Consider the following 20,914-nt stretch of genomic DNA (forward strand, 5'->3'; position numbering starts at 1 on the left):
TTGAATTCACATTGATACTTTTTCTACACAAAGAGTCAAATCGTAAGAAAATAAGCATAAACCCAGAATTTTTGGTCAAATGATCATCACCCAGGTGATATCTGTGGCTCACCATTTACATATTTAAATCAATAGTTTCATATAATTGTATAACCTTAAATGGTGCTCATATTGAAGACTCTGAGGCACTAAAATATCCCGAAGTATGAGAAGTGTATTTTTGGTATATAACAGTTGCCAAGGCAAGCAAGTACTGTACACAAAAATATTTTAGCAGTTCATTTTCACATATTGACAGAATATCCACTAAGCAAAAGGCATTATTTTAGCATAGATGACAAGAGATGAAAGAGGCAATTTCTGTTGTTAAACAAAATGGAAGATAATATTCCACTTAAGGTTTTTGTACCAAAATAAAGACAGCATTATTGTTCCTGCCCCTATAAGATTCAGAATGTAGTGGAAATTTCTCTCTCAAGTATTTATTGCATCGGTAGTGGGTATTAATAAATTAACTAGTTGGTATACTATTTATAGGTCTACTATGAGCAATAACCATTCACTAGCTCAATTACTTTATAAAATGTGCCTGTGCACATATAGACTTGTTAAATTTAAGACACTCATTCAGAGTCCTCATTCCCAGAATTAACTAAAGATAACTCAGTTTAATAAACAGATTATTCTGGAATCAAAGCATCTTTAGTTACAATAACTGCTGGAATTCACCTAATCAAAATTATCTTTCTATGCTGGAATTACTTTTATATTATCATCCAACGAGGGTATGAACACATATAAAGATGGGACGCTGGCATAAGAAACAATTCCATTTTTATACAGCCATAGCTGTTCTTCCCTGTGTCAAAATCTGCTTCCTTAGCCAGGCATGGTGGTGAATGAGCCTGTAATCCCAGCACTTTGGGAGGCCGAGGTGGGCAGATCACCAGGTCAAGAGCTCAAGACCAGCCTGGCCAATATGATAAAACCCCATTTCTACTAAAAATACAAAAATTAGCCGGGTGTGGTGGTACACACCTGTAGTTCCAGCTACTCGGGAGGCTGAGGCAGAAGAATCGCTTGAACCCAGAAGGTGGAGGTTGCAGTGAGCCGAGATTGCACCAATGTACTCCAGCCTGGGTCGCAGAGTGAGATGTCATCTCAAAAAAAAATCTGCTTCTTTATAACTCACCTGTTTATGTCTAAATTCTGCCCTCTAAGGTGCAGAGATCAATGTATTTAAAGTCGCTGCCCTCTTTTCTAGGTTAAACATCCTTCACGCATTTCTATAGTGTTTTATAAGTATGATTTCATGCTTCTATGATCTCCTGGCTATCTTCCTTGGGATAATCCCAGTTTGTCAATACTTCTTTTAAACATGTTAAAAGGATACCATCTAACCAGCATACACCACCATCTGTTTTGAACTTGCATTTGTATTTTTGCAGTCCAAGATTTCATTTGTTTTCCCTTTTGCAAATGGGATTCAACAGATGACTCATATTTAGTTCTAGTTCTGCTAAAATAAGCAAGTTCTATTCATAAAGTTGTCTTCTCTTGCATTGCAGTGGACACTTTCATTTGTTTTAGTGCATAGAATCTGAAGCACCTTTGTGTGTTTGAGGAGTCTCCTTGGTGTGACATAAAGACCATCACTCCTATAGGTGCTGATAATTTGGCAGGCAGTGGTGGGTGGCTACACAATTCCTGTTGCAGAAGTGGCATCTGTACTAGAAGCAAGTAATATTGAGTTCTTAGTGGAGGAGGGGAAGGGGTATAATCATGGCATTGCTGATGACTTCCTAATTAGACCACCTCTGTGTGGATGCCCTTTTTACCCTAGTTGGACTCTGACTCTTCACTGTAATATATCCCCAGATTGTGCACTGTCTGACCATGCTGGGACTCCTACAACCCAAGTCAGGGTACCCCTCTACACAGATGGCCTCCTCACTCTTGTTTGAGCTCTGATTCCCCATGCTGGATCACTGTATTGCATCAGTGACTGCCTCATCCTGCTCAATTTCTTACATGCCACACTACATGCCTTCCTGACGATATCCTCCTCAGCCTTATACTCTGACTCCCTATACCAAGCTGCCTTCTTATATGAATTCCCTCTTCACTCTGCTTGGGCTCTAACTCCCTACACTTGGCTATTCTCTGATGTAATACGGTCCTCACTCAATTAGGGCTCTGACATCCCACTCTGGGGAACTGCAGCTCACCTCTCCCACTCCCACTAGTGCATTGCTTATATTGTTCTGCCTCACCTAAGAGCTTCAGGACTGAGCTATTAGGAAGGAAAAGGAATGAGGATGGGAGGAGTCTCAATATCATCTTAAATTCTTTTGTGTTTTATAGACAAGATTAAGTTTCAAAAAAGGAGCCCCAACTAATACACACTATACAGTACCTATGTTTTTAAAATCAAAACGTAGAACTTTATATTTACTCCTATTAAATTTTATCCATTGGGTTTTTTTGCTTTTGTTTTTGAGATGGAGTCTTACTCTGTCACCCAGGATGGAGTGCAGTGGCAGGATCTCAGCTCACTGCAACCTCCGCCTCCCGGGTTCAAGTGATTCTCCTGCCTCCGTCTCCCGAATATCTGGGATTACAGGTGTGTGCCACCACATCCAGCTAATTATTTTATTTTTAATAGAGACAGGGTTTCATCATGTTGGTCAGACTGGTCTCAAACTCCTGACCACAGGTGATCCGCCCACCTCAGCTTCCCAAAGTGCTGGAGTTACAGGTGTGAGCCACCATGCTGGGCCTATCCTATTGTTTTTGACCTATCATTTCAATATGTTCTGATTTTCTTGAGTTTGACATTTATTAACGTTAGCAACTTTCTGACACTCAAACATTTCATAAATATGCTGTTTATTTTTGTTAAAAACAAATAAAAGGTATTGATTTAAAATGCTCAAAAGAAAGCCCTAGAGAACAAAATCCTGAGTAACACAACATAAGACAAAGTTGCAGACTGGTAACGGTCTGATGATCAAATTTTATTTCATCTTCCCATAAAGGTATGTAAGAAAGTCTGACAAATAAGCTTGAGAAAATAAAGAGTGCTTATTCATTTTTGTCCCTCACTGAATACTGAGTAAGTGAATGGATGAAGAATATAAGGTCTTTGTTTTTGTAGAAGCCATGTTGCAGAAAAATTATAATGTAGATGTGGTTAATCCATGACCAATGTAATTAGAGACTGTATATCTGATGTAGGTCTTGGGTTCTATGGTTCCACAGATATAAGTAATATATTCCAAAAGGTACGGCCTAATAATAATCTTCTCTATGACAAAATTATGTTCTAAGTCCTACATAATATGTATACACACAGACACACACTATTTACATAAACAAGTGTAAACACAATATATACTGAATATAATCTGACTGATATAATAGTAAGTGGCAAAGTTTGAACTCAAACCCAAGTACCCTTCTGGTTAACTATTGCCCTATTAGATTAAAAGTATTAAATAATCAATATGTTTGCTTTTCTAAAACATAATATTTAAAGGAGCCAGAGCATATAAAAATTATTCAAGCACAGCTGTCTGTATATTTTTTGCTTTTCATAATTTTCTCTCTTACATGTAGTGGCAGGGAATCACACCAAAGTAGAAGTGCCATAACAATGCAAAACCTCCAGATAGTTAATGAATTCTTACTCATTAGCCCATTTATTCATTTTAGGGTATCACAGAAGAGAAAAAGTCATACCTGCCTTTCATAAGGAGGGTTTTTAGCTACAACTGTTGTCTATAACAGATCTACTTGCTTGACACATATAAATGCTCAAAAAACATCCGTTTTTTTTTTCTTCTTCACTCACCTTAAACATTTATTGAGAGTCTCTATGTGCTGGGTGCTATGCAAAGCATCAGGGTTACAAACATATGTAAAAATATCTGCTGTCAATTATTTCTGTATGTGTATCTACAGCTAAAAGAGGAGACAAACTAAAGCAAGGGCTTCACAGAACAGATGATAGCTAAAGGAGGAACCAATTTGTCACCAGGAGAGCTAGCTCTACACAGGATTCTTAAGTGTTTACCACATATTCTCTATGAAATATGCTTCTATGACCTTCCTAGTAACCCAAACTTAGAAACCTTGCCTAATTTCCTATTTTTCATAACTCTTCACAAAATAAAACTAAGAAGGGCAGTCTTTAGCACATGCTACAAATACCTATTAATATAAAACCTAAAATTTTCCCCATTCAATAAATTTTTTACATTTCTACATACCAGTTACTAGGCAAAAATACTTAATTTTCACAGTATCTCTCATCGTATAAGACAATCTGTTGACATGCGGTCAAAGCACTTCACCATGAAAACATAAGAACAAGTTAGAAGGTTTCAAATTACCTCTCAATAGAAAAAACCTGAGACAGACTCAAGATAGTATTCATTTCAAAAGTAATCAAGAATTTAAGTTAAAACCAGTGAATAGTGGTTAAAGAAGGGGAAAATAATGAGGTATGGGTTCATATCAGGAAATATAAACAGATCTAACCAATGACCAGAATGGAAAAGCAGCAAAACAGAAGACTACACTTTTAAGATATTTAAGAGTGGTGTCTTATCCAAAAGGACATGAAATAAGGTAAAGAACTAAGGGAAGACAGACATCAAATTCTGAAGAGGACTCAGAAAAAATGGTATGGGCCAACAGAAAATGATCAAATCAAAACAACAATGTAGATATTTTTAATTCTTTTCATTAAAAATATGAAAACTGTATTTTTTGAAACAAATATTGGACCAGGTGCAATTGTCCATGTCTGTAATCACAGTGCTTTGGGAGGCTGAGACGGCAGGATTGCTTGAGCCCAGGAGTTTGAGAGTATCCTGGGCAACATAGTGAGACATCAACTCTATAAAAAATTAGCCAAGCATGGTGGCACGGACCTGCAGTCCTAACTGCTCAGAAGGCTAAGGCAGGAGGATCACCTGGGCCCAGGAGTATGAGGCTGCAATGAGCTATGGTTGTGCCACTACACTCCAGCCTGGGTGACAGAGAGATCCTGTCTCTTAAAATAAAAACAAAAAACAAATAAATGTGGAAAAGTCCTTGTTTCTGGCCCACAGTGATTCTTCCCCACCCCCCACCTTTTTTTCCCCTTTTTTTAGGGTGAAGGGAAGAAAGAGAAGTTCAGGAGTATATTTGAAAGATTACATGTTATTATTTTATTGACCATTTCTAGATGATGTTGGTAGTAGGAAGACTTTTGGTTCAACAGGTACCACATATTTATACAACAATTCCATATTTTATTGGAATTTAGCAATTCCAATCTCTGTGGTTATTCAAATAAGTCAAGTCATTCTTTCTTTCTGTTGCTTTTGAACACTTTTTCCCTCTGTCTAAAGTACCTTGAGACCCTTTGTCCATCTGGCCAACTGCCACTGTTCTTCGAGAAGCCTCATGTGTCACTTTCTCCTGGAATAAATTTTTCTTTACATGCCACTGAATGTAATTAGTAACCCTCCTTCTATGCTCCCATAACACCCTATGTATATCTCTTTTTATAGTGTAACTGTTAATTTTCCCTTTTTTTCCCCTATGACACTGTTCTTGAATGTCAGGAACTTAGTTTTAGCTTTTCTTTGAATGTCCAGCAACTAGCACAGTATACCTCAGCAGATACTTAGAAAATTCATAGAAAAAAATCAGCAATTTGTCTTTCCAGAATGTATGCTACATAGTAGAAAAAGTACTATATTGAACTCTGCCCATGACTAGCTGTAACTCACAAAATCTGAGCCTCCAATAAAATAATTATGTAGATCTCTAAAGTTCTCCGTGATTCTCAACCTAGTTTTCATTTCTATATATTCTGAACAAGTAATAAAACTACTTTTAAAAGAATGGTCTTTAATTCAAATGCTTATTAATTTACACAGCTCTTATCTCAATTTGTTAGGTTTTAATATAGAGATTTTAATGTTATAGTGGCCGTCAGAGAACAGCTTTCCTAACTTGATGGCCTTAGGGCTATAATGATCTATGTTTCTCTCAGCTTCACTGGTATATGATTTTCTTCCCTCAAGAATTTCTCTTTCTCCTTGTTATTCATAATCTCACTTTTTACCTAGATCCAGAGCTAGTCCACGAAGGGGCTTGCCATATGACAGAAACTAGTGATGGTGAAGTGGAAGAAAATGAACTCCAGAAGTTTTCTTGTCTTCTCTTGCTCAGAGTGAAGGCATATTGATTTTACAAAGACTTGACTTCAACCCCAGTTCCCTTGCTCACTACTATATTCCTTCTACCCATATTCCATCTTATAGTTTTGGACAGTCAAAAACACAAAGAGGGGAGGGCGTTCTTATTTTCTGTCTAGTTCCCTTTATTCTTTTCTGTGTTTTTAAAGCCTCTACCTAATAATTTTAAAACAGTCTCCAATCTTACAATCTGTCATATGGAGAAAGGAATCTGTTTCCCACTGAAGCAGAGAAATGTGTCCCTGCCTAAAAATATCTTCCCATGGTGGTTAGTTCCTATCACTAAGATACTATTAGTATTATAGGCACATTATAACTTAGGCGTTTGTGGTCCTGATCAAAGGTGTCACTGCCACATATAAAATCAATTTAATTGATTTACAGAGGTGGGGTTTAGAGATTGCAGTTACAAATTAACTTTTGAAATATAAGCTACTTATAATTCAGGGTCTGGTTACCCAATCATAAATAACAGTTTTTGTATTCTGAGTCACACTAAAACAGTAATGAGTATCTTCCTCTGCAAATGTGTTAGAAAAGATCAATGCTGTATTAGTTAAAATGTATCCACCATAAACAATATCTATTGAAAACAACTTGAAAAGCAATGTACAAATAAACCTAGATGTGTGCTCTATTAGAAACTGTACCTCTATGAGGTACACAGAATACAATTATTTTCATAAAAACCTAACTGGCAAGTAAAGACAGGCAATGTTTATCACACTGCTTATAAATTACACTGCCTGGTATATTTAAGTCTACAATATGTGAACTCTTCCTATTTGTGAAATTGTCATAACTGCTGCACAAATTATTTAAATTAACTTAGAGAAATTTTTTTTTAAATTTTACTTTAAGTTCTGGGATACATGTGCACAACATGCAGGTTTGTTACATGGGTAAACACGTGCCATGGTGATTTGCCCCACCCATCAACCCATCTAGGTTTTAAGCCCTGCATGCTTTAGGTATTTGTCCTAATGCTCTCCCTCCCCTTGGCCCCTACCCTCAGACAGGCCCCGGTGTGTGAGGTTCCCCTCCCTGTGTCCATGTGTTCAACTTAGAGAGAAATTTTTTTTTTTTTTTTTTTTGAGGCGGAGTCTCGCTCTGTCGCCCAGGCTGGAGTGCAGTGGCCGGATCTCAGCTCATTGCAAGCTCCGCCTCCCGGGTTTACGCCATTCTCCTGCCTCAGCCTCCCGAGTAGCTGGGACTACAGGCGCCCGCCACCTCGCCCGGCTAGATTTTGTATTTTTTTAGTAGAGACGGGGTTTCACCGTGTTAGCCAGGATGGTCTCGATCTCCTGAACTTGTGATCCGCCCGTCTCGGCCTCCCAAAGTGCTGGGATTACAGGCTTGAGCCACCGCGCCCGGCACATCAGTTGTCTTGAAGTAAGTGTTAGAGTCCTTTCACTCTATTCCAGTTTGAAAGATGACAAAGTATACAGACACCTCACCTCTAATGCTCTTTTAAAATTTAGTTTTATTTTGAGACAGGGTCTCCCTTTGCTGCCCAGGCTGGAGTGCACTGGTATGCCCATAGCTCACTGCAGCTTCAAATTCTTGGGCTAAAGCAATCCTCCAACCTTATCTCTTGCATAGTTAGGACGGCAGGCATGCGCCATCATGCCTGACTAAGTTTTAAATTTTTTGTAGAGACAGGGTCTTGTTATGCTGCCCAGTCTGGTCTCGTATTCCCAGTCTCAAGAGGTCCTCCTGCCTTATTCTCTCAAAGCACTGGGATTATAGGTGTGACCCACTGCACTTCTTCCTTTTTTAAACTAAAGCAATAACTATCAGTTAAGTACCCAATATATAGAAAGCCAAAAACTGAAGGGGATACAAAGAAATGTAAGAAATGGTATGTGTCCCCAAAGTGCTTAGACTTTAGTTGGAGAGACTGAATAAAAATTCTATGTTAAACAATACAAAATTTAAATAATTTTAAAAATACAACTAGAAGAAATATTACAAGATGGTGTAGTTATTTGGTAAATGAATGGTGCAATAATTGGTATGATAGGGTTTCACAGGTGATGGGGATCACTTTCTATTAACAATAACACTACAGCACTCACCATCACTTATTGAGTGCCTTATATGTCCCAGGCTGGTTTAAAGTACATTACATGCATATCAGGAACCCTCACAATTATCCTATAAGGTGTACTATTATTGACAGGAATGAGAATTTTACTGATGAGAAATGTACTTACAGAGGGCTGGGTACAGAGGCTCACGTCTGTAATCCCAGCACTTTGGGAGGCTGAGGTGGGTGGATCACCTGAGGTCAGGAGTTCAAGACCAGCCTGGGCAACATGATAAAACCCCATCTCTACTAAAAGTACAACAATTAGCCTGGTGTGGTGGCAGGCGCCTGTAATTCCAGTCACTTGGGAGGCTGAGGCAGGAGAATTGCTTGAACCCAGGAGGCGGAAGTTGCAATGAGCCAAGATTGAGCCACTGCACTCCATCCAGCCTGGGTGACAGAGTAAGACTCTGTCTCAAAAAAACAAAAAACAAAAAACACAGTACTTACAGAGGTTAAGTAACATGTACAAGGTCATCTAGCTAGTAAAACAGCAGAGCTGGGATTTAATCCTAGGTTCTCTCTCTCTAATTCCAAAGCCAGTCACCTTTTTAGTGTTCTCAAATTCACACAGGAAGACGGTTCTCAACTGGAGTCAATTTTGTCCCTCAGGGAATATTTGGGGATATCCAGACTTTTCTATTTGTCATAAATGAAATAGTGAGGGTGAGTGGCTAGTAGGCAGAGGCTAGGAATTGAACTAAACATCCTACAATTCACACAACAGTCCCCCTGACCAAAGAACTGCCTGACTCAAAAGTCAACAGTATTAAGGAAATGTTCACTAAACAAAGACTTTCCAAAAAACCTGTTAAAGGTGGGACTGGAGCTCAGTCTTGAAGCACAGGTAGAATGCGAATTGGGGGGGCGGGGGGAGCAGTGGTGATAAGGGTGAATTCTAGATAAGGGAAACAGAACACATAGCTCAAGATAGCTTCAAAAGACAGTGAATAAGCCTCTTAGAAAAACTGAAGAAAAGCAATTTGAAGGGGAAGTGGGAACAAGACTAAAAAGTTGAAATGATCTTTTGAAAACGAAGACACCTGGACTAGATTTGATAAAGATTTCTGAACAGGGAAGAGACATGAACAATATCAAGAATGATCAAAATAATCAGGAAACCAGGGCAAAGAGATTAGTTAGAATGATACTGCAATACTTAAATGCTAAGATATCAGAGTTTATGCTTTTGTGTGGTGGTAGTGAGAAAGAAGGAAGAAACCACAGGCATACACACTACTATGTATCAAAAATTTTTGTGGTTTTTTGGTCTCAAATGATTATTCTCAATTACCATTCTTACCTGTAATGCACTGAAACTGTCCATCTTCTCTTCTTATTGTAAATGCTTCTCCCGGGTTAACTTGTACCAGAATAACCTTAAAAATGAGAGGAAGAAGTATTAATCAAAACAAAAAAAAAAGCAAATCAGAACATAAAAACAGTAACAGAGCAGATGTGAGCTATTTAACCTTATGAAACTGGGAAGGAAAATGGGGATTACACATTTAAGATGCTGGTTTGCTAAAAAAATATTACATCACTTTTCTGGAGGTTAGACTTAAGCCAAAAGTAAAGGGAATAAAAGAAGAAGTGACACACTTTCATTGCAAAGAAAAGTCAATAAACTTCACTCTGAAACAAAGATGGAGTCAAACCACAGAATATTTAGATCATCTAAGCGAGTTTAATCAGTTGCTAAGTATCATGTTTTTCTAAAGATAAAATATAAACTGATAGGTAGAGCATGAGCTGATCATATCTGAATTAGTATTACATCTTAAGTTATATCCAAGAAGGTGTTAAATTAATCCCACCATTTTAAGTAGTCTTCTTTTTATTATAAAGGTAATTCATACCAATTTTACAACATTTGAAAAACAGAGAAAAAACAGAAATCTGCAGAAAAAAGACTAAAGTCCTGCTATCCTAAGATACACACTGTTAACATTCTGATAAATTTATTAGTCTTATTCTGCACAGGATTAATTCCCCCCTAAATTCTGGATATAAGATATTCAATTCTCTATCCTTTTTAAAGTTCAATATTATTCAAAAAAGACTTCGAAGTTATTATTGAAAATATTCCATCAAAAGATTACACCATAAACGACTTAACCATTCCCCTAACTTAAGGAATTTAGGTAGTTTTCAATTTTACCATTATTGTGAACAATGCTGAAATGAGCGTTTTGGTATGTAGTTTTCACCTCTCTGCAGCTACTACTGTTTCCTTGTGATAGATTCCCAAACACAATTTTGGTGTTTGTTGCTAAACTACCTTTTAAAAGGGTTTTACTACTTCACGAGGTAACTCAGGAATGGAAAACCAAACATCATGTGTTCTCACTCATAAATGGGAGCTAGCTAAGCTATGACGATGCAAAGGCATAAGAATGACACAATGGACTTTGGGGATGGGCAGAGGGGACTGTGAAGGATAAAGGACTACAAATTGGGTACAGTATATACTGCTCAGATGATGGGTGCACCCAAATCTCAGAAATCATCACTAAAGAACTTATTCATGTAATCAAACACCACTGTTCCCCAAAAACTTATGGAAATAAAAAGTAACAGAAAGGGTTTTATAATACTACTTTGAATGCCCTCTGATAATCTATGAGAATACCCTTTTACTACATTGTTTGCAACCCTGAAAATTACAGTTTTAAAATCTTTGCTGCCTTGATAGATGAAAATAGGATATTAAAATATGAGTATCCCTTACCCAAAATGCTTGGACCAAAAATGTTTCCGATTTTGGATTTTTTTTTATTAAGGAGTGTGTGTGTGTATGTGTGTGTGTGTATATATATATATATATATATATAAAATCAGATATTTTGGGGATAAGACCCAAGTCTAAACACAAAAATCATTTATGTTTCATATATACCTTATACACATAGCATGAAGGTAATTTCATACAATATTTTAAATAATTTTTTGCATAAAACAAAGTTTTTGTGTTTTGATTGCAACCTGTCATATGACCTGTCACGTGAGGTTGGGTGTGGCATTCTCCACTTGTGGCATCATGTTGCTGCTCAGAAAGTTTCCGATTTTGGAGCATTTTGGTTCATCAGATTAGGGATGCCGAACCTGTACTACTGTTTTAATTTACACTTCTTTGTTATGTCTAAGTTTGTTACTAGCTCTTTTGTAAATTACCTGCATGTGTAATCTTGCCTGTTAATCTTTTGGGTTTTTAAGTGGTTTTAATGATTTGTATGAACCCATAATAATATTGTACTATAATATGTTGCAAATATTTTTCTTTTTGTTTTCTCCCTTTTACTTTCTTGTAGCCAATGTTATTTATTGTTTTCCTTTGTGTAATCTTCTACTGCTTCTATATTTAACTTCACCTACAGCTGTGCTGTCCAATGATAGCCAAGAGTCATGTGGCTATCAAGCACCTGAAATGTAGCTAGTTTGTATGGAGATGTGCTCTAAGTGTGAAATAAACACTGGATTTCAAAGGCTAAGTACATCTAGCAGAGAAATTAAGCAAGAGACAGAAATAAAGAGCATCCAAAGAAGAAAAGAAGTCAAATTATCCTTGTTTGCTGACAACATGATCGTATTATACTTAGAAAAACCTAAAGACTCCACCAAAATACTCTTAGAACTGATAAATTTAGTAAAGGTGTAGGACACAAAATCAACATACAAAAATCAGTAGTATTAGCTGGGCATGGTGGCTTATGCCTGTAATCACAATACTTTGGGAGGCTGAGGTGGGAGGATTGCTTGAACTTAGGAGATTGAGACCAGCTTGGGCAATATAGCAAGACCCCACCTGCAATTAAATAATAATCATTATTTTTAAAACTCAGTAGTGTTTCTACATATGAACAACAATCAATATGAAAAAGAAATCAAGAAGGCAACCTAATTTATAATAGATAAAAAAAAAAAAAAAAAAAACCTAGGAATAAATTTAATCTAAGAAGTGAAAGATCTCTATGAGGCAAACTACAAAACTATAAAACGGCATGGTGCTAGAATAAAAACAGACATAGAGATCAATAGAACAGAACAGAGAACCCAGAAATAAATCTATGCACTTACAGCCATTCATTCTTTTTTTTTAACTTTTAACTCTTACTTTTTTCNTAGAGATCAATAGAACAGAACAGAGAACCCAGAAATAAATCTATGCACTTACAGCCAATTCATTCTTTTTTTTTAACTTTTTAACTCTTACTTTTTTCTATCTTTTCACTTAGCCTTGACATGAAACTCAATAACGAATTCATTTTCATCAAAGGAATCAAGAACATACAGTGGGGAAAGAACAGTCTTTTTAGTAAATAGTGCTCAGAAAACTGGTTTTCTATTAGGCAGAAGAATGAAACTAGAGTCCCGTATTTCAACATATACAAAATCAGTTCAAAATGGCTTAAAGATTTAAATGTAAGACCTAAAAATACAAAACTCCTAGAAAAAACATTGGGAAAATACTAAAGGACCATGGTCTGGGCAAATATTCTTTTGTGTAAGACTTCAAAAGCACAGGCAACAAAAGCAAAAATAAAATGGGATTATGTCAAGCTAAAAAGCTTTTGCACGGCAAAGGAAAAGGAAACAATCAACAAGGCAGCTGGACATGGTAGCTCACACCTATAATCTAAGCACTTTGGGAAGCTGAGGCAGGGGACTCACCTGACCCTAGGAGTTTGAGACCAGCCTGGGCAACATAGTGAGACCCCATCTTAAAAACAAATAGAAACAAAACAAAGAGACAACCCATAGAATAGGAGAAAATATCTGCAAACTTTCTATCTGGCAAGGCATTAATAACCGGAATATGTAAGGCTCTCAAATGACTCAATAGCAAAAATAAATAAATAAAATAAAATAAATTCAGATTTAAAAATAGGCAAAAGATCTGAGTAGACATTTCTCAAAAAAGGACATACAAATGGCCAACAGGTATATGAAAAAAATGCTCAACATCACTAATCATCAGGGAAATGCAAATCAAAACCAAAATGAGATATTATCTTAACCCAGTCAGAATGGCTATTACAAAAATGTCAAAAAATAACAGATGTGGGGAGGACGCAGAGAAAGGAGAATGCTCTTACATGTTGGTAGGAATGTAAATTATTATAGCCATTATGGAAAACAGTATGGAGGTTCCTCAAAACACAAACAACAGAACTACTGTATGACCCAGCAATCACACTTTTGATTTCCAAAAGAAAGGAAATCAGTATATCAAAGAGATATTTGTATTCCCATGTTTATTGCAGCACTATTCACAATAGCCAAGATATGGAATCAACCCAAGTGTCCATCAATGGATGAATGGATAAAGAAAATGTGGTATATATACACAATGAAATATTTTTCACTCATGAAAAAGAACAAAATCCTACCTGGGGAACAGTGGCTCACTCCTGTAATCCTAGCACTTTGGGAGGCTGAGGTGGAAAGACTGGTTGAGCTCAGGAGTTCAACCTGCTCAGGCCAGCTTGGGCAACAGAGTGAGACCTCATCTCTACAAAAAAATTAAAAAAAAAAAAAAAAAAAAAAAAAAAAAAACCGGCATGGGGGCACATGCCTGTAGTTCCAGCTACTTGGGTGGCTTAGGCAGGAAGAATGCTTGAGCTCAGGAAGTCAAGACTGTAGTGAGCTACGACAGCACCACTGCACTCCAACCTGGGCAATAAAGTGAGACCCTGTCTCAAAAAAAAAAGAAAAAAACAAAAGAAAAAAAAGAAATCCTGTCATCTGCAGCAAAACGGATGGAAATTGAGGTCATTATGTTCAGTAAAATAAGCTAGGCATAGAAACATAAATATCGCATGTTCTCACTCATACGTGGGAGCTAAAAAAGTGGAACTAACGGACGTAGAGAATAGAATCGTGGTTGATGGAGGCTGGGAAGGTGGGTGTGAGATTGAGAAGAAATCAGTTAATAGGTACAAAATTACAGTTAGATAGAAATAATACGTTCTAGTATTTGATAGTAAATCACTTATAGTTACTACTTTGTTACGTATTTAAAAGTAGCTAGAAGAATTGTCGTGTTTCCAAAACAAAGATAAATGTTTGAGATGACAGATATCCCAATTATCCTGATTTGATCATTGGACATTGTATACATGTATCAAAATATCACATGTATCTTTAAAATACATTAAAACCCTAAGGCTTAGTATTAAAAAACTCTGGTACTTCATATTTTTGTATCGATTACATGTTGAAACAATATTTTGGACATACTGGGTTAAAACATTATAATTAATTTTCCTGTTTTAGTTTTTTAATATGGCTACTAAAAAATTTAACACTACTTATTAGCTGGGCATGGTGGCAGGCGCCTATCACCCCAGCTACTCGGGAGGCTGAGGCAGGAGAATTGCTTGAACCCAGGAGGCGGAGATTGCAATGAGCCGAGATCATGCCATTGTACTCCAGCCTAGGTGATAGTGCGAGACTCTGTCTCAAAAAAAAAAATAAATAAAAATAAATTAAAAAAAAAACACTACTCATGTGGCTTGCATTATATTTCTATTAGGCAACACTGATCCAAAGGTTTGGTAAGTAGTAGTTCCATTTTCCTAGTTTTATATAATTTAATTGCTTATATTTATTTCTTTGATGTATCTAAAATTTATCTGGAAGACTCAAAAGTATTTTTTTCCCTTGAGAGTTAACCAATACAATTTGCTAAATTTAGGATACCTTCTTCTGCTTATAATATACTATTTTGGCCTATCTCACTCATACTAGCATCTGCTCTAGCAAAAGTATCGTTGGAAATATGTTTTATTTTAATAATTTCAAGCAGTGTAACTTTGGATTTCTGATGGTGTACCTCAATTATTACTCCTCTTGTCAAACGCTTCTTTGATATTGACTGGTGAGAGAAGTGCTATAATAGGGGCAGTAAAATACTATCAAAGCACTGAAGATTGAATATGTAAATTAGTCTGTTACCTGAGCACTTGTGTGTACGTGTATGTATGTTTGTATGTTTAATGCCTTTTTAGAGTATGTAAAATTTAAGCTGAGTCTTGAAGACTCATTAGGAACTGGCTAGGCAAGAAGAGTGGGAAGACCTAGAGAAGAATAAGTGCAAAGCACAAGGACTGGAAATGACATGAAATTTACTGTGTTCAATAAACCAAAAGAAATTCTGGAGTTCTATATGGTTGGAACATGGGGATGGGGGAACACAGGGGAAGGGGTGAGAAATATAGTAAGCAGTAGATAGGAACCAGGTTACGAAGGGCCTTGTGAGCCATTTTAAGGACAATGAAGAGTTTTACTTAAGCAGGGGAGTACCACAGAGGATTAACTCAGGAGGCCACCGTCATCTAGGTAGGTTCCTTTAAAGATATTAATTTCTACTTTTAACTTGTATCATTTCCTTTGCTCTCCTTAGGCTTACTTTGTTGTTTTTTCTAATCTTTTCAGTTGAATACTCATTTCATTCTCTTCTTAATAATACCTACATTTAAGATTATGAGTTTTACTTAAATCAGCTTAACAATGTAGAGTATTTTCAGTACTTTTTTTTTTAACTTTTATTTTAGGTTCAGGGTACATGTGCCGGTTTGTTACGTAAGTAAACTGATGTCATGGGGGTTTGTTGTACATATTATTTTGCGACCCAGGTACTAAACCTAGTACCCAATAGTTATTTTTTTTCTTCTCCTCTTCGTCCTCCCACCCTCCACCTTCAGGTAAGCCTCAGTGTCTGTTGTTCCCCTCTTTATGTCCATGTGTTCTCATCATTTAGCTCCTACTTATAAGTGAGAACATGTGGTATTTGTTTTCTGTTCCTGCATTAGTTTTCTAAGGATAATGGCCTCCAGCTCCATCCATGACCCTGCAAAGGACACAATCTCATTCCTTTTTATGGCTGCACAGTATTCCATGGTGTATATGTACCACATTTTCTTTATCCAGTCTGCCACTGAGAGGCATTTAGGTTGATTCCATGTCTTGGCTATTGTGAATAGTGTGGAAACGAACGGATGCATGCATGCGTCTTCCTGACATAACAGAACAATTCATATTCTTTTGGGCATATATCCAGTAATGGGATTGCTGGGTCAAAAGGTAATTCTGTTTTCAGCCCTTTGAGGAATCACTACAATGGTTGATTTTACAATGGTTGATTCATCACTACTTTTTAGATTTTCTGCTATTTTGTTCTTGATCTTTGCGATCAGATAACTGTTTATTTTTATTTTTTTTTTTATAGACGTGTATCACTCTGTTTCCTAGGCTGGAGTACAATGGTGCCATCACAGTTCACTGCAGCCTTGACCTCCCAGGCTCAATCTATTCTCCCATCATTGCCTCTAGGGTAGCTGGGACTACAGGTGCGCACCACCACGCCTGGCTAAATTGTGTGTGTGTGTGTGTGTGTGTGTGTACATAATTTTTTTTTTTTTTAATAAAGATGGGGTTTTGCAATGTTGCCTAGGCTGGTCTCAAACTCCTGGCCTCAAGTGATCCACCCACCTTGGCCTCCCAAAGTGCTGGGATTACAGGAGAGCCACCATGCTTGGCCTGTAAAACATACTTAAAATTCTGAAAGTAGGCTGAAGGATGCTCCTTTTGCTTTTATTTCCTACACATTTTTAATGATTCTAACAAATCTATGGTTCTTAAAATTTTTAAACCATTCCATCTTTTCCACCTTTTTTCTAATTAGTGATAAAATTTTATAGTGGTGGTGAATTACTGTAGGATGTTACTTGAGACCAGCATGGAGATAAAGCACAAGAGTTCTTAACCTGGGGGTCACAGATGGGAAGGGTTTGTAAACAACCCAGATTGGTATATAAAACTTTCTGTAGATATTACAATTTCTGAGCACTGTTTTCATCAGATTTTTAGAGGCCCAAGACCCAAAGTAGATTAAGAACTATTAGGACAGAGGAAATCAAGAAGAAATGATTGAATTAACCCATTTATGCCAGAGGTTGTAAGGCTTCTTTTGAAAATCAGAACTTGGTGATGACCTTGAGCAGTAGGATATAAATAACTCCCACAAGCTTAGCGTTCCAATAATGGTACACTAGGCATAAATGGGTTAATAAAATAAATCATGGCTAAACTACCTAAATATCTTTGCTTTACATCCACTTTACCCTATGGATACAATGAGTCCTCAAAATTCTGTATTTTGACCAAGCTATTAATACTTGTTGCTGAGGTTATCCAGGCAGAATGCCAAACCAACAATCTGCTCAAAATGAGAAGGATAAAGAGGGAAATTAGAGAGGGAATTAAGAAATGCAAAAGACACTGCTCTAATGTTATTAGTTGATAGACAAATCAGAGATATTTAAAGAATAAATGTAAGCACATCTTACATATCCTTACATATCCTTGAATAAAGAAAATATTATAATTAAAATCTACAATAACCCAAAAGCTATTTTTTTTAAACTAAAAATTTTCAGTTCTTCCCTCATCTGACCTTTTAGCAGAATAGCCAATTGACAGCATTGTACAATCCTTTGGCTTTCCAGGTTACAATTTATTACTTCTTTACCCATCTCATCATGTCTGTTATAAGCCAGTCTAGTCCAGCCACACATTCCTTCCTGCCTCTACACTTTTGTCCATAAAGTCTTCTCTGGGGTAATTTAAAAAATAGACTGTTTTATGAATAAACATGCCAAAAATATACAGATGTAAAACAATGCTATTCTCATATGAATGGGTTTGGTGGAGGGGCAAAAAGGAACAGTCATTATGATATAAGCTTTGAGGGCAGTGGGCGGAAAGGAGAGGGATAGCATTAGGAGAAATACCTAATGCAGATGACGAGTTGATGGGTGCAGCAAATCACCATGGCACGTGTATATCTATGTAACAAACCTGCACGTTCTGCACATGTATCCCAGAACTTAAAAGTATATATTTTCAAAATATTGTTTAAAATAATAATAATATAAGCTTTGAAGTACCTCTGATCTCAACTTTCAATGTGCTTCACCATTTAATAGCTATTTTTAACTTTGGGTATGTTACTTAAGTCTTTGTCGCCTAGTCTGAAAACGGAGATCTATAATGATTTTGCCACAGGGCTGTTGAAGGATTAACAGATATTATACACGTAAAACATATAGCACAGTGTGACATACACAGTAGGCAGCAGTAAGTGAAGCCTACTATATATTTCTTCAATAAGTGTTTCTTGGGCACCATAAATGCCAGATACTCTTTAGGTTATCCAGCAATTAACTATATGGTTGAGAGATCTATTCTAGAGGACTCAGAAGTACTAAAACTACTTTTTTCTATATTGCCTTGAGAGTTTAGTTCAGAAGTCACAAATGAAAAAGTCTTACTATTTTATTCTTTGTCTCTGACTCAAAATCTTATCTACTATGCTTGGCTCCAAATGACTATTTTAATAACCAAAATGAATATAGGAATACAGTTTTTTTAAGAATTTTCAAAGGTATTTAAAATTTGGCATTTTCCTACTCATCCAACCAGATCTGCCAATTGAACTGATAGACCTCTGAAAGAACAAAGAATTTTGTCACTGAGATATCCAAAACAATGTACTATAGTACTTATTATACACTCAAAAAATATTTTTTGAGTAGAAGAATAAGCAAATGAATAACATTTGTTTAGCATAAACTTGAATGTTTTTAGAACTCTATCATACTGACCAGACAACTTTAAATCATTTTTATAAGCTGCTTGGCCTTGTACTCTAATTTTAGTATTTCTTATAAATGTCTAAGAAAATAAATTTTTTACAAATGAAGAATGACTCTCATATTTTACTATGTATTAAGCTATCAAACTGGGATACACTCATGGAAATACACAATGTAAATGAAACAAGAGTAAAAGGTACCCTCTGTCCCCTTATTCAAGTCCAGAAACCATCATGTTCAATCATAAAACCATTATGTTTATCTTTCCAGAAGTTTACTATGCACACAGAAATACCAGCCTCCCCTAATACACACCATTTTCTTTAAACACAAGATCTTACTAGACATATATATTCAGCAAAAATTCACTGAAATCCAACAATGTAGTATATCTTGTTCTAGGCTGATATAGGTGAACAAGATAAGAAGAACCCATCCCCTGTTGGATGATACATTCTGATGGAAGAGTGGCAATAAACAGACAAACAGGTATGTACCATACATTAGGAAGTATGGTTACACTGGTGGTCCCCAGTGAATCACACCTCTTGGTATTACATATTGTATAGTCCTCAATACTAACTCTGGGCTTGGCCATGTGACTTGGTTTTCATAAGCACTTAGATACTGGGCCCTGTGACTCTTGGAAAGTTCCCTCCTGGGTTCCTGAGCTACCATGTAAAGAGGGTTCAGATACTCTGCTGAAGATCCCACAAAGATGGGGAGAGAGAGCTGCCTGACCAGCCCATTGCAGGTTTTCAGCTCCTGTTGACTCTGTATGTCTTTAAGTAGGTGAGTAACTCTAGGCAAGACCAGTGGAAAGACTGCTCAGTTGAGCTCTGCTCAGAGAGCAGAAATGGAACAAATAAATGGTTGTTGATTTGAGGCACTAAGTTTTGAGTTGGTTTGTTACACAATGATAGATAACTGAATCAGGAATTGAAAAGTATGATGAATTTTTCACTCATACAACTTTCCAAAGGAGTATACAGACCTACTCATTCATTATAACATATCGTAAGCAGACACAGAAGGTCTCCAGGGACTACAGGAATTTAATAAACATGAACAGTCAGCTTGCTTTATAGCCTCCTGCCTTGCAACCTGTTTTTTTCCCAAACCCTGTATGTTATGTGGTCATCTAGTTGGTTGGAATCAGCTACTGCCAGCAACTTACAGATGAACCCAAGTGAACTTTCTGCCTCACCATGCTATAAAGTCTCCACCCCAGGAGTAACTATAGCATCATTACCATTACATGCAACCTATGTGCTGGCATAATGACTGACTGTGTCTGCGCCACTTGGGCCCCTCCTCTATATGTGATGATGTATCCTCTCCCTTCTCCACTGACCCATGAAATCTTCCTGTCACTCTCCCTCAGGGAGACACTGCTTTGGAGAATACTCTCAGTGATCTCTTTCCTTGTGATATGTAATAAAACTTCTATTGGTCAAAACCTGCGTTTTTGTGGACACTTGTTTGTTGCTTGCTAGGTGAACAACCCCCCTTTTTTGGGGGGGGGCAATATTTCTATATTTATCAGCAATCTTGACTTCTTTTTCCACAGACTACTTTTTTTTGAGACGGAGTCTTGTTCTGTCGCCCAGGCTGGAGTGCAATGGCACAATCTCACCTCACTGCAACCTCCACCTCCCAGGTTCAAGCGATTCTCCTGCCTCCGCCTCCCAAGTAGCTGGGATTACAGGCGCCTGCCACTATGCCTGACTAATTTTTGTATTTTTAGTAGAGACGGAATTTCATCATGTTGGTGAGGCTGGTCTCAAACTCTTGACCTCATGATCCGCCTGCCTCGGCCTCCCAAAGTGCTGAGATTACAGGTATGAGCCACCGCGCCTGGCCTCCACAGACTATTTATTGATATCCTGTACCTGTTTTTTTTTTTTTTTTTT

General features: G+C 37.0%; 1 protein-coding gene across 4 annotated transcripts in view; it reads right to left on the reverse strand.

Moving 5' to 3' along the window:
- FNDC3A (fibronectin type III domain containing 3A) overlaps nucleotides 1-20,914 on the reverse strand; it is a 222,412-nt gene that overhangs the window by 118,813 nt on the left and 82,685 nt on the right. For all 4 annotated transcript variants that reach the window (XM_017873774.1, XM_017873775.1, XM_017873779.1 and 1 more), the window contains one exon: nucleotides 9,647-9,722. In XM_017873774.1, coding sequence (XP_017729263.1) covers nucleotides 9,647-9,722 — 76 coding nt within the window. The remainder of the gene's footprint in view (nucleotides 1-9,646; nucleotides 9,723-20,914) is intronic.

This window comes from Rhinopithecus bieti, unplaced genomic scaffold (genome assembly GCF_001698545.2).
Source record: "Rhinopithecus bieti isolate Rb0 unplaced genomic scaffold, ASM169854v2 scaffold_7398, whole genome shotgun sequence".
Lineage (NCBI taxonomy): Eukaryota > Metazoa > Chordata > Mammalia > Primates > Cercopithecidae > Rhinopithecus > Rhinopithecus bieti.